Below are 21,022 nucleotides of genomic sequence, written 5' to 3'. Positions count from 1 at the left end.
GGTATAATATATACTCAAGTAATACTTCAGCAACAATTCTTGTTACATGGTGAAGGTATCACTGACACATGTTGTAATTGCTTTCTCTCTGGCTGTACAGCAATAACCTCTATATAACAAGATAACTTGACTTTGATCACACTGGTCTTCTGAAACAGAGTCCAGTCAATCTCCATCATGAAAGTGTCATGATTGGGAAGGATGCAATATTTACCGCATTAGTTCTCCAGAATATTGTTTCCTTTCTCAGATTCCTCACTGGCCTCTCTGCATAGGTAACAAAATGGGTCAAAAAAGTGGGAAGCCAAATGATACAAGTGTTGTAGTATAAATGGTGGTAAAATACATTTTCTTCATCACTTGATGTTTGATTTTGGAAGTGTCCCTGCAGAGCCCCAGGGAAGTTGTAAACAATTTTCCTCATACTCCCATTCTACTCTGTAGGCTGCGCTACAGAGCTACAGAGTATGGGCCAAACAGTAACGTCTGTGATCCACCATAGCCTCAGTTGTTCCTCTTCTTGAGAGGATGCAGCACATTATTGCAGCTTCGTGCTGTGGAATGTGTTCAGGGGATGAAATTCTAGGAAGAAGTTTAGTTTTCCTCCTCTCCAAGGAGAAAGGGAGCATAAGAAAATCATAATTCCCTGAGCCACAGACCAGCAATTCACAGTAACATCCGGGATTTTGCATGTTCCATTTTTATAAATAAACACAAAAAGAAAAGCCCAATAAAGATCCAATTGAAATTAATATTAAATAATATTCAAATAAAGAATCCAAGTTTCTGCTGAAAACCAGATAGGACAAGTTCTTAACGGAATCCTGAGCTCTGGTTTCTCCCCAGATTCTTGTAGGAATAACTCTTGAAGGCACAGCGTGATTGAAAAGATGTGCGACGAGCACAGGAGGGTGAGCTCAGCGGATCCTCTACAGCCTCCTTTCTCCAGATGTCTGCTGCCTTTGCATAGTAACGTGTGCCGATGGTATTTAGGTGGAGGCTGTTTACAATCCAGCTGAAATACATTGCAAATGATGGGCTGTTCTTTAGCTGACAACCAGCTAGAGGGAAGAGAGGGAGGATAACTGTCTGTGTGGTGGGCAAGGGAGAGTGAACAATAAAATCTGTCCTGTCCACTTAATATGAGTGTGAAAATAAATGTTGAGATCTAGGGAAAGCCATTATTCATATTTATAAGGTGTTGTTACTAAATGGAGAAAAAACAATTTAAAAGATAAATAAAAATTTCGGTTGAAACTATCTGTCAAATGGCAATGCAGAATGATTTTCTAGGTTTTCTTAAATAACATTTTAAAAGCTGGAAGATAGTTCAAATCCAGTAAATGCTGTTAAGGATCACAAGTCAATAGAAGTCTGTCTGCACGCCTCTGTACGTTCCCTGGCAAAGCATCCACTTTGGCCCTCAGTGCCCTCAGCAGACAAAAGATATGAAGTCTGAACAACTTCATTATTATGGGCTAGTCTGAATTTCCACTTCAGCAACAAGAGCTTTGCCATTGAAACAGAGCCTGTCCTAGTACCATCACCGTCAGCAGGTTGGAACGCATATTGGAGAGGCAGCAGTCATCTCAACCTGCCATCTCTGGCTAAACAGATTTCTTCCTATGGGGTTTTCCAACTAGAGATACTTAAAAGGGAATCAGTGAAGAACCTTCCAGCATTAATAAAATGGGTTATTATGAATTAAAGATTTCATATTCATGTTCCACAGCTTTCTGTTTCATCCTTTACAGAAAAAGCAAGTAGCTTTATATGAGACATATACAACTCATAAACTACAAGCTAGCAAAATCACATTTTTTCTGGACAACTTACACAGCAATGTCTTCTGCACTTTAAAAACTTTTGTCAGAAGACCTAAAAACACCATGAAGTCTACAAGATACAGATTATAATTAATTATTTAACTTTCTACTGAGTATGTATTCTAATTATTAATACAGAAAGGATTTTATAAATCTCATCCTTCGACCCTTTGCCATCATTGTAAGGTCAGCACCTCCCTTTGCTTTTATGATTTAAAATAATATTTGCTCAGATTATTTTATCCTAATAGCAGAAGGAAAACTAAATTAGTCAAAGTCATTTTTGGGCCCAACATTGCAAAAAATTGTGTGCCTCTATGCATTTAATTACATTAATTGCTTCATTAAGCAGCGCCTAAGACCTTGTGGTCAATTTCATTTTAGATTTGGACACTGAGACAGGTTCATCTGATGTCCAGTGGGACCACAAGCAGGTCACAGCTGGTATTTCCTTATGGCACATTACAAGGAGGAGGAGGAGTTATGAATGTTTATTCTGTTCCCATATAAGAATCACGGCACAGAACAGGTTGAGAGGTAGCATGCTGCCAACCACTGCAGCAGGGCACTGTTAAACGCCAGTTAAAGAGAGGGAATGTTTATTAAACGCAACAAAATTTGTATTTTGAACTTCACCATAAAACCAAACTATAACACAAGTTACTTGCTAAATATAAACAACTCTGAATTAAGAGAAATGATTCATACCTGTATATTCAGAGAGACACTAATCAGAAAATTTGAAGCAGCAGCAAGTAAAACTCCCAAGAGCTGAGTCTGCAAGATCACAAAACAAAGAAATACAAAAATATTTCTTATTAGTTTAAGAAGAACAATACAATGGTGGTTTTCCGGTAGCACATCGCAACCCAATCAAAAACAAATTATTGCACTTTTCAGTCAGTGAGTTCATGCTACACCGAGTAAAATGATAAAAAATATCTCCGCACAGTTGACTAGGACTTAAGTAGTAAACAACTGGGAATGGAAAGGGCATCCCAGCACAGGAGGTGGTCTTGCTGTCCTTCAGTAGAACACCTTCTTAAATGTCATGAAAGAAGAAACTCATCAGGTCTCAGCTGAACACTACACACAGGTATTGTTCTTCTCCAAAAAAATAACCTGTTTTGTTACATAATCCAGAAGGAAAATCAACAACAATCGAACCATTCATATTGGAACACAATTATCTTATGTGTTAACATATCCACTGTTTGACAGGGCAGCCAGGAACATAGGTCTCCTGATAGTTTCTTTAATGTATTGTGTTATTTCATCAAACTCTTTTCTAATCAGCCTGTCTAATTTTCAGAAAGATTTGCAAACTTTCTATGAAGCTGAGAGATTAAAAACATTCAAGCAGGATTCATTATTTTGGAAAGCAGGCGTTTAAAAATGGCATTTCAGCAAGCTCAAATAACAGGTACATGGTAGAGCTCCCTGTCTACTTTCAAAATGTTGTAACACTTTGTACGTTGTTTTAAGTGTATTCAAGACCCATTCAAGGTCACTCGTATAAGTGCTGTGAGGAGCCCCTTTAGCTTGCAGAGAAGTCAAACATTCTATCAGTGAGTTTTTATAAACAAGGTCATGGTAACAAAACCCAGCATTACTATTGTTTGCAAGCTGTAAAGCAGCATCCAACGCAGTGCTCACAGCCTCAGCTTTCATAGGGCGCCTATGAACAGGCAGTGCCTACCAGCCACAGAGACTGTTGCCCCTCAGCATTTATAAAGAGCAATATGTGTTCCAGCCTCTTGGAGATGACAACAGGAGATCATTGTTATGGCTAGATAATTCCCAGACTAGGAAAGAGCATCCCCCAAAACTTGAAGAAACAACAGCCTTATTACGAACGGATGATAACATTCTTATTTAAGAGACACGGCTGAATCTGTGTCTCCAGCCCATGCATTTCTGTAGCAGCCTAGACTCAGAAGGAGAAGCAAAACTGAATCGCTCGGAGTGAAATGCTTGGCCACCTGCCAGGTGTCACCAAGACATGACTGACAGGTACAAGGGGATGCAGAGAGGGCAATGCAGGAGGTGAAAAGGCTCTCTTTGCTCACACACCCCCTGTGCCAAGTAATACAGCATCAGTGCCACTGCCTGTGTGCAAGAAGCGTTCAATGAGAAGCATTACTCAAGAGTTTTGCCCATACCCTTTGGTGCCTGGCCACTGGAGGTCCTTCCCATCTTAAATCCTCTCTTCCCACTCCAGTTTTCCCCAGTGGATGCTCCAGCAGCACGTCGTGGGCTCTCACGCACGTTGTATTTTCCACGTTCTGAGAACTCCCCTCACTGGGAGCAGTGGGGAGTGTGTGACAAGATGTCTCAGCACACCTCAGCACAGATGTCCCTGCTGAGATTAGGCACTAACTGTTACAGGGGCAGGAGCAGCCGAGCAGCCTCCTTACACACTGGGGAAATGCTGTCAAATGGTTCCCACCCAGGGCCCCGCAGGAGCGGAGGGGATGGGTTTTCCTTTCTGAGGCTTTGATGCTGGTGGTAGTACATCTTGCGCAAAGTTTGGCCACTTCACAGGTGGATTATTGCATCATCCTGCACACACAGCAGCTTCAATAAAACAGCAGTTAAATCAAAATTTTTTTCTTACTCCTGAAGACTTGTTCTTTTTAAATGACAACATGCTCCCTTGTGAGGGGGTGGAGTGGTGGCCTTGTCAGCCTAGTCATGAAGGGTTTAAGAAAAAGGAGACAGCAGGGAATAGAAAACAGAAACTACCACCTCATTTACCCCATTATTTTATTGCTTTCACATCAGTAATTGTGATACATCTATACTACTCCCAGCAGAGAACCCAGTCTCTCTGCGGCTCTTTCCATTTCAGTGGCCAATCCTGCCCTTATGGCTGCATCTCTAGATAACCCCTTGCAGGTCCTTACTCCCGGCTTTCAGCTGTGCAGGACTCAGGAGGCAACCAGCACCCCAGGAAGGACACAGGGTTGGTCTCAAGCCAGTGAAAAGGAGGGTCTCCATCCAGCTCTTGAGTAAAACTTGCATGCAGCTGGTGGGCAGAGGGTGGGACAATACGTTCCACCTGTCATCCAAATAAATGTGCAAAATCCATGTATAGGTACCAATGATGACCTGAATATCTGACTCCAGAGACTGTGAATCAAATGCCCCTTTCATGGCTTTACACGTTGCATGGATAGGGACTCCAGCAGGAAGTCTTCCAATGCATCACTGGTGTCCTCTCCAGAGCTGACTGCTTTCATACCATGGTGGTTGCTTCCTCGGGTACATGTGAGCTGGGCTCAGATATCCTTGTGGGACACATAACATTTCCAACATGATGGCCACCCTGTGTCTGAACAGGAACCATCTCCCAAAAGTCAATCTTCTTCTTACAGTTCCCAGAAATTGCCAGGAACAGAAAACAGGTCAAAAACTTGGGTCTTCTCAGTCTTATCCTCCTTTTCTGGGAAATACTGAGACATGTGTGACCATTGTCCTGGTACTTCCCTGGGAAATACCAAGAGCAGTATTTCCCTCAGCTGAGGTTGGTCTGGGATATGGGCCTTGGGTGGGCCCAGCTCACCAGGACCCATGGCCGGGCAGGGCAGGGCTGTGGGGAGCTGGAGACCGGCCCTGCTGTGGCAGGGCTGGAGCACAGGCTGACGGCCAGAAGGGGCTGCCATGGGCAGGGTGGGAGAGGCCCGGGGGTGGGCAGGGACAGGCAGGGCTGTGGGCACTCTCAGGGCCCTGACAAACACACGCAAAGCTGTTGAGGTGACGCTCCCTTGTGCCTAACTTAGGTGACCTCCTGTGTCTGCACATAAGGAAAAACAGTGCATGTATGATCAAGGAAAAGTCGTAGTGACAGTCTGGGCTCAAACCTTACCCTCATCGCTCAGGTCATTTTATCGTAATGACCACATGTTTCACCTGAGCATTGCTGTTGGCATATATACTGCGCTGCCTGCTCCAGACTGACACGTGTTAATGAGCTCTGTTTAATATGGTGATAGCACCATACTTCCAAACCCAGTGCTGGACAGACCCCTAAAGATTAAAAGCAGAGTACAAGGCCCGAAGGAGGTCAAATATCACATGGATCTGTCCAGGGAGATGAGATGAAAGTACAGTAACGCCACGCAGCTATAGCATGGCAAAACTGTCTTGTACAGGTTCATGCTCAGACATGCCAATATTAAAGAAAACAACAGGGAAAAAAAATGCACTAAAGAGGAAAATTGGATTATTAACTTCACAAATCAGAGTGCATCTTAAATCAGCAGGCAATTTCTAGTGCACAAGAGCTATCACATACAGCAGCGCTCAAAGCAGGAGAGAAAAAAATGGGATACCATCTCAGGCTAGTAAAACTATGCATGAATGAAAGATGACCTACGACAGAAGACAGGTCACCCTATCAAACCAAAATGGTTGCTGTATTGCCCTGAAGTCCACCACAACCCTTTTGCTCCCATCTTGTCATGTAAAAGGCTTCATTATTTGTGCTGTGTCTGCCATTCAACATCTTTTAGAGGCTAGAGCACCAGTGGAACAGCCAGTTTTATAAGTAATAAACATGATATTCTCTGAACACAGAGTTTCCAGTTGGGATATCCAGTTGTGATATCATCTGCAGCACTGCAGGGCTTCCCACACATAAGTCTTGAGACAAACCTCCATGAGGGAATTCAGTTGCAGACACAACTTCAGAGCCACGGTGCTACTTCAGTCAACTAAGGACTTCTACAAGAAAAAAGCCTTAAATATTCAAAACTATTGGCATAAAATGCAAGTCCCTTCATCACCAAAACATCTGTCTGAACGTACAGGCCACTTTGTTGGACCCCAGATTTGAAACAGTTGACGCATTCTTCCAGTGCTTCCAAATGCTTGTCACAGAAACATCCTGTCCTTAAGTTTTCCAGAAAGTAAAAAAAACACCGCAGAAATTTTATTTCCTTCACCTCAATATGGTTTGGAAAAAGCCATGAAAGTCACTTGCCGGCTTTGCAGTCCTTTCTAGACAGTCCCTGAGCACACAGACCATGGACTGAGGCTGTGGATCTGCCGACATTTTCCTCCGTGGCAAAGCCGGCTTGAGGAATGCCTTCCTCTGGCCCCCTGTTCCCTCACTGGCTCGTTTGCATTAAAACTACTGTTTGTGAGGCCTGCAAGGCACTGTTCCATTTCCAAACTGTTCCACTGTTTGAAATAACCCTCCCAAAATATACCCCATTAGCATTGTGTTCTTTATAAGCCACCTGCCAACGTTTAGCACTAAAGGAGGATCAAAATTCACAAGCCACAGCAAGGGTTTTAAAATCGTGACCCCGTGTAGTTTGCCAGGGGTGACAGTGGCCCGTACAAGGGAGCTGATGAGGGGGAATGAGTTCAAGAAGTGGCTAATTCCTCTTGAGCAAGGCACCCTCAGCACTCCCCTGTCATCCCCCATCCCAGTCGTGTGAGGCTCTCGCACAAGCCCAGGCGTGGGGCGTGGAGGTTTGAACGATGGGTCAGTAGGCATCCATTTGCCAAGTGAAGTGGCAACACATTGCTATTCAAAATAAATGAGCGGCAGTGTGGCATATTGCTGCGTAAGGTCCTGCTTTGAGCACTCACGCAGGACCTGATGCTTATTTACCCTAGCACCTTTTCACATCATTCTGGCAGTGTTTTGAAAGGGCATTTTACATGCAAAGTCTCTTTTTATTGTCAAAGTATTGTAAGGGGTTCATGGCAAATGAAAGCCAGGCTGAAATCTAAGTCTTTGGCACTAATTCTAACAAATTTATCCTTTGCAGACTAAGATCTGCAGTGGAGACTCAGTTATACTGTGAGATGCAATTTATCCATATTACATGTATGTTTGCCTAATGCACATTGAACTGCAGTTGCCAGGCCTGTGAAAAGAAAACTTAGAAAGATTAACTTAATTTGCATTGACTAAAATGTGTATGGTCATTATTTATGGAAAGTTACTATGCCTATAAATTGAACTGATGAGCAGAAAACAAACCACTTCAAATGTATGTTGTCGGCTCACTTATCAGGGCTAGTTAAACTGTTCCTCCTGTTTTTCTTTATTTCTGCACTTATTTGTGATCTAAAGGTGTTTCCAACAAATGTAATAACATATACTACTTCAAAAACTACACATCGTTTCCAGTAATTAGGATTTTGCCAGATCTCAATGGATCTCATAAAAAAAGGGGGGGGCGAAATGTCTTAAACTTCCAATTCTGAGTTAACTCTGAAGCAAAGGGAATTCAGAGTCCTTAACAAAAACCATATTTTTCAAAGATCCACCATGTGGAATTAGGAGAGGCTTATCATTTAGCTATTATTATTCACAGAGCTCTGGCTGTACTCAGTTCTTTACAGATGTATAAAGAAAACAAGGTCCTTGGTTTCAATGGTTTTCATAGTGTGATTCATATATTCATATATGGGTCCAGGCCCATATGAAGTACTGAAGGATAGATGAAATAAGAGTAAAAGGGCAATTACCAGTGTTGGAACATGTAATGAAAACACAATTGATTTGTTCATTGTGACATAAAAGAAAAGGACATTGTTCAATATACAAGAAGGAGAGAATTAAAACATTTGGCACCATCTTTGTAAGGAACAGGAGGAGAGAGACTTGGTAACTAAGTCAGGATAAAGTTGAGTGAAGACAAGAGTTTGTAGGTTTTACGCAGGTCGCCAGGCTGGATTCCAGACCACAGTAGACAAAGTTTGTATCTCATGAATATTACAGCATCCTTGCCTTTACTAGGTTTTACCTTTCATTACTTCACAAATGTAAAATATATCTCTTTCCAGAAAAGAGACAAACTGTAAAGGCTGGAAAGAGAGCCTGGTAGGTTATGAAAAGGTGTAGGAACTTGAAAGGATAATGCAACTATAGAAGTGGGACCCTTCTGTTCATCTCCATGCTTTAATCATTTTCATGAGATCTTATTTATAGTCATCAGTCTGATTAATTAATGCCCATAATGGATAACAAACTGAGACAAATAATATGAATTGTGAAATATACTAACGTAACTTTCAATGCGCTCACTAAGGCTATATACAAACATATCCATCCACTGTAATGTTAACATCATGAGTAGTAATTTTTTTCCTTTCTGAAGAGCTACAATCAACCCTCCCAAATCCTAAATTTCAATTTCTTATTCTCAGGAAACAACTCGCAAAATTAGAAATAAAGGGGACAATAGGGAAGGGCTAGAATGGATTTTTACTCCGTTCCTCAGGTTAACAGCCTGGGATACTTTGCTGCATAATCAAAGACCATTTCGTATTTTTAATACTACCTGTTAGATTGCAAATAAAAACCTCTCCAATGAGCCTCTGTATAGCAGAGGCTCTAAAAAACTCAATCATAGTTGATAACATCTTAACAGAAAGATTTTCTCAAGGACCACCACATAACTTCTCCATGGCAACTATAGAAATGGCATACCCGGGAAAAGCAAGAATAGGATTAAAAACTTTTGCCAGTTTCCAGGTCCCTCAGGAGAAACAAGGAGGCAAGCCAGCATTACCTGACCACCCTGTCCCACAGAAGAGCCATCTGGCTTGGGGATGCACCTCTATCACCGCCTAGGAGCAGGCTTCCTGGATATTCCTGTTTGTCCCTGTCTAACTCCTGGTGTACAAGGTAAGGTTCAAGCCAGACCACTTGAAAGGCTAGGTATTATTAATTCCTAGAAGCTGTAGCCTGGCTCACATTGAGAGGATGTGCTGCTCCTCTCCCTGCTTCATGTGGCTCCCTGGACCCCTGAATCAAGAGCCGAGGAGGGGACACAAGGCACATGGGGAGCTGGAGTGTACCAGTTCTTGCCCCGCGAGATGGAGCTAGCGCTGCCTCTCTCAGAAAGACGGGCAAGCTCAAGTCTGAACAACTGAGTAAATAGTGCTGTTAAGTGTTACAACAAGTTGCAGAACAAGGCACAGCGAGTGCTGTTGCAGAGGTGGCTCACTCTGCATGTACGCACAAACATGCCTCCAACCCAAACATAGCTAGCTCATTCCCTCTTGTTATTGTAGTACGAGTCTTGCTGGAGTACAAATGAGCTATTTCTAATTCCACTTAAATCAGATACACAAAACCCCAACAGCAATGTAGCCAGCTTAATACATTATTTACCCGATCCTAAAAAGAGCTTACATGTAAAAATCTCCCTTCACCAGCTGAGAGGAGCAGGGGAACGACATGCTGTTTCCAGCATGCATCTCTCCAGCATCACTTTACAACAGAGGCAGGCTTATCTCCCATCCTGTCTCAATTAATCCTCTGTTAGCTATAACTAACCCTTCCTTTGATGTGCACAGAAAACGCTTCTCCACATCACAACCCGAGTGAACATGCTCAGCTGTTCAACCCTGGTGTCACACGTGCGGGACAGGACTGGCTGTCCCACCATAGAGACATAGGCTGGAAACGAGGACACTTCCAAGCCAGTGGCATTTCAGAATAGTTTCTAACAGGAGCAACAACAGAGGAGGGGGGAAAATAAAAGATCTGACTGCATTTAGAATGAAGTTTGATCCATCTGTTGAAAGAATTACTTGATTTTATGGTAGGGGAATGGGCAGCCCAAAGGCCCTTCCAGTCTGCCGCTCCTGCAGAGGAGGGGTGCTGTACATTAGTTCCTTGCTCTCCTTCCTGCACCTCACGCGCTTGGCTCTCCTAGTTTTATTTCCACAGAGACTGTTAATCATTTACAGATAGTTCCTAATGCAAAAAAATGACTGGACTCCAGAAGGCAGAACCTTCTGGTTAGCAGCATTATTCATTTTAATATAAACAACTGCTAGATCAGTGGTGATTTAAAAACAAGAGGTCTTGCACTCTCTAAAATATTCACACGTACGTGTATGGATGCATACACACACAAACACACAACTGGATGCTTTTAATTTGCAGATACTTCTGGTCAAAACTGTAAAATGCAAATCTGTAGATAACAAAAAAACCTCTTGAAAGAAATGACCTCATATGCAAATTTCTTGGAGGGGCCTGAGATATAGGCACTGGACTCAGGTTTTCCCAGCTGCTTCCCTGTAGCACGTTACAGTTGTGCATTTTGACCTTTTACTATAAACTGTAACCTGGTTTAAAGTATTGGTTACCATTTTGTAGTTCATAGTGGGTGCTGACATAAAGACATAGTTGCCTTCTGCTGCAGAAAACAGAAATCAGTTTAACTTCTAGGTACTCTTGTCACCTTTTTAAGATCCCTGTTGCACTTAAAGAGATAACAAGGTGGCAAGTTTTTTCCCCAGTTTTGAGTATCATTGATCTTTCAGCAACTGTACCTTAGATGGATTCTCCCATACAGAACATGCTGTCTTTTTTTCTGGTATTTTAGTGTTACTATAGATTATAATGGTTAGAAAGTTTTTTCTTGACAGGGATTACTACAGAGATGGGGCCATGAAGATAAATTCTGTCTTCTCCCTTTCAGGAATTTAAAAAATGAAGGAGAACTGAGCACCCTTTTCATGAGTCAGATGCTATCATCTCTATGCTTTTGTAAGCCACGCGTTGCTCTTCAGTTTGTCCTGGCAGCCTCTGATCTGTAGTTGTTGTGGTTTAACTGCAGCCGGCAACTCAGCCCCACACAGCCACTCACTTGCTCCCCCCCAGCAAGATGGGGGAGAGCACAAGAAGGGTAAAAGCGCAAAAACTTGTGGGTTGAGATAAAGACATTTTAATACATAAAGCAAAAGCTGCATGTGCAGGCAAAGCAAAATCAGGAATTCATTCACTACTTCCCATTGTCAGACAGGTCTTTAGCCACCCCCAGGAAAGCAGGGCTCCACCATGCATGATAATTACTTGAGAAGACAAATGCCATAACTCCGAAAGTCCCTCCATCCTCCTTCTTCCACCAGCTTTTATTGCTGAGCATGATGCCATATGGTATGGCATACCCCTTTGGTCAGTTGGGGTCAGCTGTCCCAGCTGCGTCCCCTCCCATCTTCTTGTGCACCTCCAACCTGCTCGCTGGCAGGGAAGTGTGAGAAACAAAAAATGCCTCGATGCTGTGCAAGCACTGCTCAGCAATAACTGAAACATCCCCATGTTATCAACACATTCCATCACAAATCCAAAACATAGCCCCATATAAGTTACTATGCAGAAAATTGATTCTGGCCAAAACCAGTACAATAGTCAAGAGGGCGAGCCAGAGCATTGATCAGATGAAAGCTGTTATTATTTGTTGGACTGAAGCTTCTGCAGACACTACAAGCTTTGCTCTTTGTCATCTTGACAGGATGACTGAGTCTTTGCAGCATGATAACACAGACATTGAAGGATAATGTTCATGGTGCTTTAGTCACTGCAGGGAGCAAAAGATTGTCACTGAAAGAAAGAAAAAAAGGAAAGAGATTAATGTCATTAAATACAAGAACCTTGTGACAATTCCAAAGCTGGGGGTGGGGTGGGGTGGTAAACAAACAACAGAACCCCCACAAAAACAGAAGAGAAATATTAAGAAATAGTAGGTTAGAGTCATAAAGCAAAGTAAATGGAGTCACAATCTATTTACTCACAAGCCAGAGCCCCAAAAAGTTAAACTAGGTTTTAATTGGGAGTTAACTCTCTGGGTAGAAGTCTATTATGTACACAAAACCCATATTTTGGTTGTTTTTCACAGGATTCTCTTTCCAGTGGAGACATCCTTGGCTGTTGAAGAAAAAGGCTTCAAGTGCAATCCATATCAGCTGGCGAAATGACTTTGTTTTGGCAAAATGATTTTGTTCAGAGGAGGATGACAGTTAAATCATCAGACATGTTACCTAAGAGTCTGATGGAGATTTTAACTCCCATGAAGCTGATTTTTTTCTAGAGGATTAAAAGTCATCACGAGCTAGGCTTGTCCACAAGAGGATATATACTTCTACGTTACTACTTCATCTCAGCTAGCATGAAAAAGCCATGTCCAAGGAGACAGCATTTTCTTTGCTGTGAGTCACTGATTCCACAAGTGGAGGATTTTCCTTCAAACCTTGCATTCGTCGTCATCTAGACCTTGCATTCGTCATCATCTAGACCTTGCATTCACCATAGACCTCTGCATCACAGGGTTGTTTTTGCAGAACACAGCAGGATATGAAGGGGAATATAGCCAGAGAGTCGGTGTGTTCCTCTTCCAAGAGTTAAACTCCAGCAATCCCATGATTTCTCTCTATCACAGTTCCATAATCTCTCTTCATTTCCACATTATCGGCAAAACAGTTCATATCACCAAACAAGGTCAAAGCTTCTAGCCTAGATGATGTAAATCAATGATGGAATCATGGAGGAGAATGCAGTTATACTGGTATAACCTCAACTTAAGCAGTACACATCTGTTTAGTTTGATATTGGCTATTTACTTTTGACCACACTCTGCAAATATCACTGACACATTTCTTAAGATCTCTGCTCCAGGCCTGGCGTTGATTCGCACACCAACTGGCTTTCTTTTGAAGCTGCTGGCAGTATGTTTCAAAGTCCAGATTAGTCACAGAATGGAAAGCGTAGTCCACAGAATGGAACTCCCAACTGTTCACATTAACAAATGCCATTCTTCTGGGACAATCTGCGGTGACATAAACATGAGCATAACAGTTTATACATGTCACCAAAACTCCAAATGGAAAAATCGCAGCTTCCAGTTACTAGGTTAGCCAAAGGTCCTCACCTCCCTTATGATGGAAGTGCACAGTCTGCTGTTTGCTCATCATTCTAAAGCCTTGGGGTTTGAGTTTAGTCAAATTTCTACTTGAGTCATTTCGATTATTTTGATTCCTTCAAACAGGAGTTAATCAGGTCCAGCAGACTGTTGGAGACATGCAAGGATAAGATTCAGACATCTTTTTTTTCGATGTCCGAAGCAGACTTCAAGAGCATAGGAAGAGAAAGATCATACTTCAACTTCAAAGAGCAATAAAGTCTTCTTTGGGGTCACAAAATTGTAAGAGGCCACAGTGTCCCAGGTGAGATTTCATGAGAAGGGCAAATTTCATTTAAAAACTTATATCAATTAGAAATTTCCTGTTGATTTAGCCAGACAAACTGCCTCATCAAGGAACCAAATGAAGCCGCAGAAGCACAGATTCAAGATGGTAGCAACACCACCTCTTTGGATGGCAGCGGTGTTCTAGATCTGCACAGAAACCTCATGAAATCCCAGGAGCAGATAGGTGTTTACCTGAGCAGCCAGACCTTCACCCTACATCACCTTGCAACTCCTAGGCAAAGCTGTGAGACACCAAAATCAACACCGTACCCACGGCCAATTTAATTTAAAGTCAATTATTTGCAGAGTAGTCTAGAAGTTGGGGGCAGGGAGGGCAGAGCACTGCACTGAGCCAGACACCTCCAAAGCAGAGTAGGGATGCAGACTCGTCCCATGTCTGGTCTTTCCTACTCAGCGCTGACTAAGGGAAGAGGAGCATCACCCTGCATCTGCTGGATTCTGCTGCTCTGGAACACCATGCTGAAAAACAGTGCTTATGTTTTAAGCCCTGTAGTCAGTGGCTGAGCTGGTTATCAGACAGTCTGCACTATGCCCACAATCTTTCTGTAAAATACCATTTTGAAGCAGTCCAAAGCAAAACTAATTTCTGCATTACGTAGGATAGTATAACTTGTGACTCAAGCTTCTTTGCATTTGTTTTCTGCACCCCACTTTCTGACAAATGACAAGAATTGCAATGCTCTTTATTGCCTAGAAATTTCTGAATTAACATTCTTAAACCTCTTAAAAGAGATTAGCGTGATTACGAAGCTCCTGTTTAACTCACTGTCACCTTAATCATTACAAAAAAAATAAAAATCAAATGCACATGTTCTTCAATGTCCTCAGAAGAACTGAAAACTCATTTTACCATAGCAGCTGTTGGGAGAGGAAGCACTGAAAACAATCCGAGATTTGGGAAAAATAGCCCAATGAGAATCAGGGAATAGGCACTTGGCAAAGCTATAGCTGGTGCTTAGCATGGCCCCAGCCCTGTGAGTGCAGTTGTTTCCAATGTCCTGGCTGAGGTGTCCAGGAGGAGACACCAAGACTGCTTCAGTCAAAATGAACTCTGAGTCATCAGCCTAAATAAAAGGGCTTTGCTCACCAGCTTCTGCTGGCTGTCAGGGTAGGAAGCACTAATTTAAGCAGTTCTGCCAGTAATGCTGAGGAGATTAAAATGTCCAGAACAGATGGAGGTTGAGCTCTCACATCAATAGCATTTGCTTTGGGTCTGTGCACCCCAAATTCAAAACGTGGAGCTGAGTTGGTTTGCTGTATCTGCTGCCCAGCACCATGCTGGGTGTTGGAGCAAAACTGCCACGGGCACCTGATTCCTTCCAGCCTTAGTAGGAGAAACCCAAGAAGTGCGATAGAGACCTGCCAATAACACAGCACTAGGAAATTAGGCTGTTCTGGGACCCAGAGTAGTGCCTGGTGGAAACCATATAAGCAGGTCACTCCTCGGGCTAGCTCGGAAATCTGCATGCTAACTCCAGTCTTTGGGCTACTTTCCCACCCAGGGCATCTGTTCCAGACCTGCTGCCCCATTCCCTGCCTCTTCTTTATTCAGAGGTATAAGCAGCTCCGCTGCTTACTCCCACTCTGCTTGCAGTGACTGAAGGAAAAAAGCCACATTTCCCTAAGGAATTTGAGAGTTGCAATGATATAAGCCAGGGGACAGGCAGGTGGTACGGCTCTCCTGTACTTGTAACCCTTACCTTTGAGGAATGAGTAAGTCCCCACGCAGCAGCTCATCTTTCTTTAAGCTGGAGGCTGCAGCTTATATAAGAAGCTGTGTGCTCATTTCACACCAGACCTGTTGTGATCTTTACATCCGCAGGGAGAGTGATGTTTGGCAAGGCAGAATGGATGTATGAGGTTGTAAAAAAGATATGAGTGATCCTTTCTAACCGGTGCTCTAATTTCGCTTTCGCATGTCAGCTTCTCACTCACACTAACGGTAATCAGAGCACAACCCCCAGCAGATCAGATCTACTGCTCTGGAAGAGCCTGAAAACTTGGGTGCAAAGCTGGCCCAGCTGACAGTCTGGCAATTATGACCCAAAGCCACACATCCTTTTCTAGTTGGAGCTAAATTAAATGGGGACTAAGCCATGGAAAGGCTGCTGGATTCCTGACAGCAAAACAACCCCAGAAGAGTATGCATCAGTGCTGGCAGCAACTGTTTGCAATGCTTCTTTGTTATAAGCTTTGACTTTTGGATTCCCTATGACCAATTCCAAAAAGGTGCATTTGAAAGGCTGAGTGAAGTCCTCTTCCTAACTTGATTTATAAAGGTTAAAAATAACACACATTTCCCACCTAAGAAAATGGTATGCGTTTTCTCCCGTACATATTCCTCCATAAGACAAAGGAAACTGAAACCGTGTGAACTCTGAAATCTGACAGGTAAAGTACAACTTGATGATGTAGAGTCAGTGTTTTGATAACCTTGTTTGCTTTCAGTGAACAGTTTTAGAATAAGGAGCTGGGGGGAAGAGGAAAAACTTTTCACCATAGTCTTCACAGATGAGTACAGCAGCAGAGTACAGGGTGAGGCCATGTTTGTCTCTACTCTCCCCATGCTTTCAGCTGATTAAACTGCAACAGTCTATCAAGGAGCAGACTGCAGCATGAGGTGCCCTACAGAGGCTGAGAAGATGGCATTAAAAAAAACCCACAAAACACCTGAAGTGGAAAAAAACAGGAGGGTTTACCTTCACCTTTAATAGCCTGATAATATCCAGTGGTTGCTTTTTGCAGAGGAACGCTGCCATGGTTGAAACCTGCGCGTGTTGTGGCCATGTTGCCCTTTTGGCTCCCACCCGCACTTCCATGGACACCTTGGCTTGCTCTAGAGTTTTCCCTGATTGAAAACCGTGGTTGTAAATTTCATTGTTTAAGTGCTTAAAATATCCTGGTGAATGTTTGTAGGATGTGCCATGACAACTTTTTTCTCTGGTGGCAGGGCCAGCTGAAGAGGCCCTCACTGTTTCTGGGGTGCTTCCTCAGCCAAGGGAAGCGGAGAAATAATCTTGCTCTCCATGGTGGCAGCTCCCTGCCCTCCTGCACTGGGTCTCTCACAGCACAGGGGCAGCAGCTCCCGTGGTTGGCAGAAGCACCAACAGGGACTGGTGGCAGATGTACCAACAAGGACTGTGCTGCCACTGGAAGAAACCAGGAACAAACCATGCCCTCACCTTGATGAGGCTCAGTGGCATTAGATATCAAGCCCTTAGCAAGATGGGGTGAGTTGAAGCGCGGAAGACTTTCTCCTTGAACAAGATGAGCTATAAAGCTTAACTGTGGCATCTCACACGAAATATAGTTTTCATGTATATGATAGAAGGCAGCTTAGAAAGACCTCACAAGGATCTGTTTAATCCATGGGATTTCTCATCGCACCTGATAGTCGCCACCACTGCCCGCTGATTAAACCACACAAAGGATCAGGTTTCCTGGCTGCACATACTCGCCACCTGCGCGTATGGCCTGTGACAGGCTGTGATATATCGTCACAGGACAAGAGGCCACAGATCCATCTGAAGGAGCTGTCAACATTTTAAACCTCAAATATAGAGCCGAAATGATTTATTACCACAACCCACGAAATAAAACAATCTCTCGAGGTGAGTGTCTGGGCAGCCAGTAATAACTCCAAGTTTATTAAGAGACAGGCAAACGAGAAAAAAGAAGCAGAAGTGAAATGAATTTCCATCTCCAGCTCAGCTTCCGCACTTGAACAGCTACACGCAGTGACTACACACAACAGCCACGTGAACTACTGAGTTACGGAAGGAGTATTACATTTGAGCTTTCATTGACTATTGCCACCCAGCTCTTCTCTATAAAGTCAAAACAAGATCAATATTGTAGTTAATAATCTCAACTAATCTTGCAAAACGTTTTTGTCCATAAACAACAATATTGGAAATAAATAAAAAACCTTTAAGAAGTGCTGACGGAAATAAAAAGGATTAAACTGAAGCAATTACATACACTTCCTATTAAGCAGACCAAATCTACATGTGGTGGCTTCTTACGTTCCTCACTCCAGCAGACCCAAAAATACTACAGTAATCTCATTTTGTCAGGAAATACTTCAGGTAACTAAGTACATATTTAATCAGATTTTACTGCACCGTCAAACAGGCTCGTGTCCCATGACACACAACTCAGGGCTGAGACAGGGAAGGCTGTGGGAGCATGGGATCCTGTGTTGCAGATTTCAGAGGTACAGTTCCTCCAGCAGCATCAACCAAGCTACATCCACGCTGATGCCAAGGAGAAGTCCCACCTCCCCCCTTTTTTTCCCATGACCATGCATTCCCCCTGCTACCCTCATGCCAACAGCTAGTACCAGTTAGCCCAATCAGGGGCCTGGCAGGAGAACAACCCCATTTAAAAAAAAACAACAAAGAAATGTAATGCCAGCACAAGGAGACTTTATACTACACAGCCACTTGGATACAGGCACTCTAACTTCTTCCAGAGAGCTGCACGTTTACATATATCATTTAATGCTTACCCTAGTGTCACGGATTTCCCTAATGCATGCGTCAGATCTGCTGATCCCATGTGGATGTCTCTAACGCCCACGTAGCACTTTAGGCAGCTGTGACGGGCAGCCATGCCAAGCACCTCATGTTTAGGGGCTCTTGAAAGGGCATCTCACTCTTTCAGCTCCTGATGGTCCGTGAGGCTTAAGGGGATGAAAAATACTCCCCAAAAAGCAATTCAGTTCAGCTTTCCCAGCGTGTTGCCAGGCAGATGAGACCTGATGCAGTTATAGACCCTTGCAGAGGTAAAAAAGACGACTTCCTTTTCAAAACCTAACAAAAAGGGTGAAATGACCTCAAGGAAAGGGGAAGGGAAAGAGCCTCCACATGAAGTCCTGAATCCACTGAATCACAGCCAGGACAGCCCATTTGCTGGCAATGGAGGGAGAAAATGGTTTCTGATATTTAAAAAAAATGTAGTGAAAATGGGGGTGTACAGAAGAATTTAACTCTTGGGAAAATGAAGGTTGGCGGCAACACACAACCCATAGTTACCCATTACCTGCTCCAAAGCCTCAATGAAGCATCTCTCTTATGAGGAAAGGCTGAGAGAACTGGGTCTGTTTAGCCTGGGGAAGAGAAGACTGAGAGGGGATCTCATCAATGCTTATAAATACCTAAAGGGTGGGTGTCAAGAGGATGGGGCCAGGCTCTTTTCAGTGGTGCCCGGCAACAGGACAAGGGGCAACGAACACAAGCTAGAACACAGGAAATTCCATCTCAACATTAGGAAAAAATTCTTTACTAAGAGTGTAACAAAACACTGGAAACAGGCTGCCCAGAGGGGTGGTGGTGTCTCCATCTCTGGAGACATTCAAAACCCGCCTGGACGTGTGCCTGTGCAACCTGCTCTAGGTGACCCTGCTCTGGCAGGGGTGTTGGACTAGATGATCTCTGAAGGTCCTTTCCAACCCCTACCATTCTGTGATTCTGTGTGATTCTGTAACTCTAGAAGTAAATGGAAGCACAGAAAACCAGTCTCGCCTGCTGATACTCAAGCAACACTGAAAAATGGTTCAGGTCTTCCACAAAAACTACCGGGCTTAAAACACAGCAGTCCTCACACAACCAACCCAAGAAGCGCAGGAACAGGGCTGGGATGTTTTGCAAGCAAACCGATAACCCCACTGTAACGTGCAGGTGGGTGTCCCCATGCCAAGGGAGTTCCCTGTTGCTGCCTTCCCCCAGCAGCTCTGCAAGCACTGCCAGCCCCAGGGCCCTAACTCCCAAACCCACAGTAACCCTTGGCTCCACACTCTTGTGTTGCATAAGGGATTCCAGCTCTGGTCCCCGAAAGCACCACCACCAGCCATCAGCCAGGAATTCTGCTGCTCCAGGGACCTGAGCACAGGAATTCACAGATTTCCTTCCCTCTGAGAACATGGGGCTGAGAAATGCCTCCTGCCATCTGGACATCTACCCAGTAGCAAATGCTGAATCCAGAGGGGAAAGTTTTGGGGACCTTCGCCAGGCTATGACCTGCTACCGGGCTGCTCGCAGAGAAAGGACAGCAGTTAGTTGCAAGCCATTTTATGCACAATTTATACCAACACTTTGCATCGTAAAAACGTGGTTTGCCTCTTATGCAGCGAAAACCAATAATGTTGAGTATCCTCCCATGCCTCCTAGTTTGTGAAGCAAAAAGCAGGGAAAAGGTAAAGGGTTTAATCAACCTCCAATTCATTTTTATTGTTAGCAGATGCTTCAACTTGCTAGTTCTCAGGGGCCTCCTCAGTCTGTCTTTTGCAGTTGCCCCAATACGTTGTCAGCACTGACAGCGACAGAAACACCGATGACAAAACCCAGCGATGCTGTAGTGCAGAACAGCACAGCTCTCTGCCCCGTTCCCACTCAGAAAGGACTGTGTGGAGGGGGAAGCCAGGGCAGTGTGGGCTGAGCAGCGGGGTGAAGAAAGAGCAGGTGTCAGCAGCGAACAAGAGCTGGAAGGGGGCTCTTCAGAGGACGGTGAGGAGAGGCTGAAATTATTACCCTGGCTCTCTCCAAGCCCTTTTGTTCCTAGACCCCATCATGGTGCTGCACGGCAGGCACTTACCTTGTGTGTGCTGTACCAAGGGCCAGAGAGGGGCCCGCTCCCGGTGTCTGGCCCCCCAAAGGATACATTCCAGGATGCCCACTCCAAAACAGGGAGGATGCCCATGTCCTTGCCCTGAGGCCCCAGCCACTGGCCATGCCACGCACTGTCACACCAGTGAGTACAGGTGGCTGTGAGGAGAGGCGAGCAGGAGAGGGACGTGGCACTCGCTTCCTGGTGTGAGAAAGGCTGCTCGCGTGGGGCACTCCGCACGCAGGTGTGTGCAGCCGAGGGCTGCGGCTGCCGGTGGGCACCGGGAGACCCTCAGCTTGGGGGTGTTTGTAGCACAGGAGAGGAAGGGGATCTTGACAGAAGGTTTTTCTGCTCCTTCCCAGGGCATTCAGGTGCCTTTTTTTCTCTCTCTGACTTCCCGATGCCCCACCCTGCTCTGAAAAGGCAGCCTGGGAATTTAACTCCTTCAAATCAGAGCCTAAATCTAATGGTCAGTTATTAATTCCTCACTGCTAAGTTGCAAGAGTTGGAAGTAGTTGCTCCTTTATGCATATAGTCACTTGCATAAATTCTTACTTCTGTCAT

General features: G+C 44.1%; 1 protein-coding gene across 1 annotated transcript in view; it reads right to left on the bottom strand.

Moving 5' to 3' along the window:
* Positions 1–20,799, bottom strand: part of NIPAL2 (NIPA like domain containing 2) — a 51,105-nt gene extending 30,306 nt beyond the window's left edge. The window contains exons 1-2 of the mRNA XM_054191935.1: positions 20,447–20,799; positions 2,535–2,603 (exon numbers count right to left, since the gene is read on the bottom strand). Of these exons, the coding sequence (XP_054047910.1) occupies positions 2,535–2,603; positions 20,447–20,551 (174 nt within the window). The 5' untranslated portion in view covers positions 20,552–20,799. The remainder of the gene's footprint in view (positions 1–2,534; positions 2,604–20,446) is intronic.
* Positions 20,800–21,022: the final 223 nt, after the last annotated feature.

Source organism: Rissa tridactyla, chromosome 2, assembly GCF_028500815.1.
Source record: "Rissa tridactyla isolate bRisTri1 chromosome 2, bRisTri1.patW.cur.20221130, whole genome shotgun sequence".
NCBI lineage: Eukaryota > Metazoa > Chordata > Aves > Charadriiformes > Laridae > Rissa > Rissa tridactyla.
This window is presented reverse-complemented; position numbering and strand designations above follow the sequence as displayed.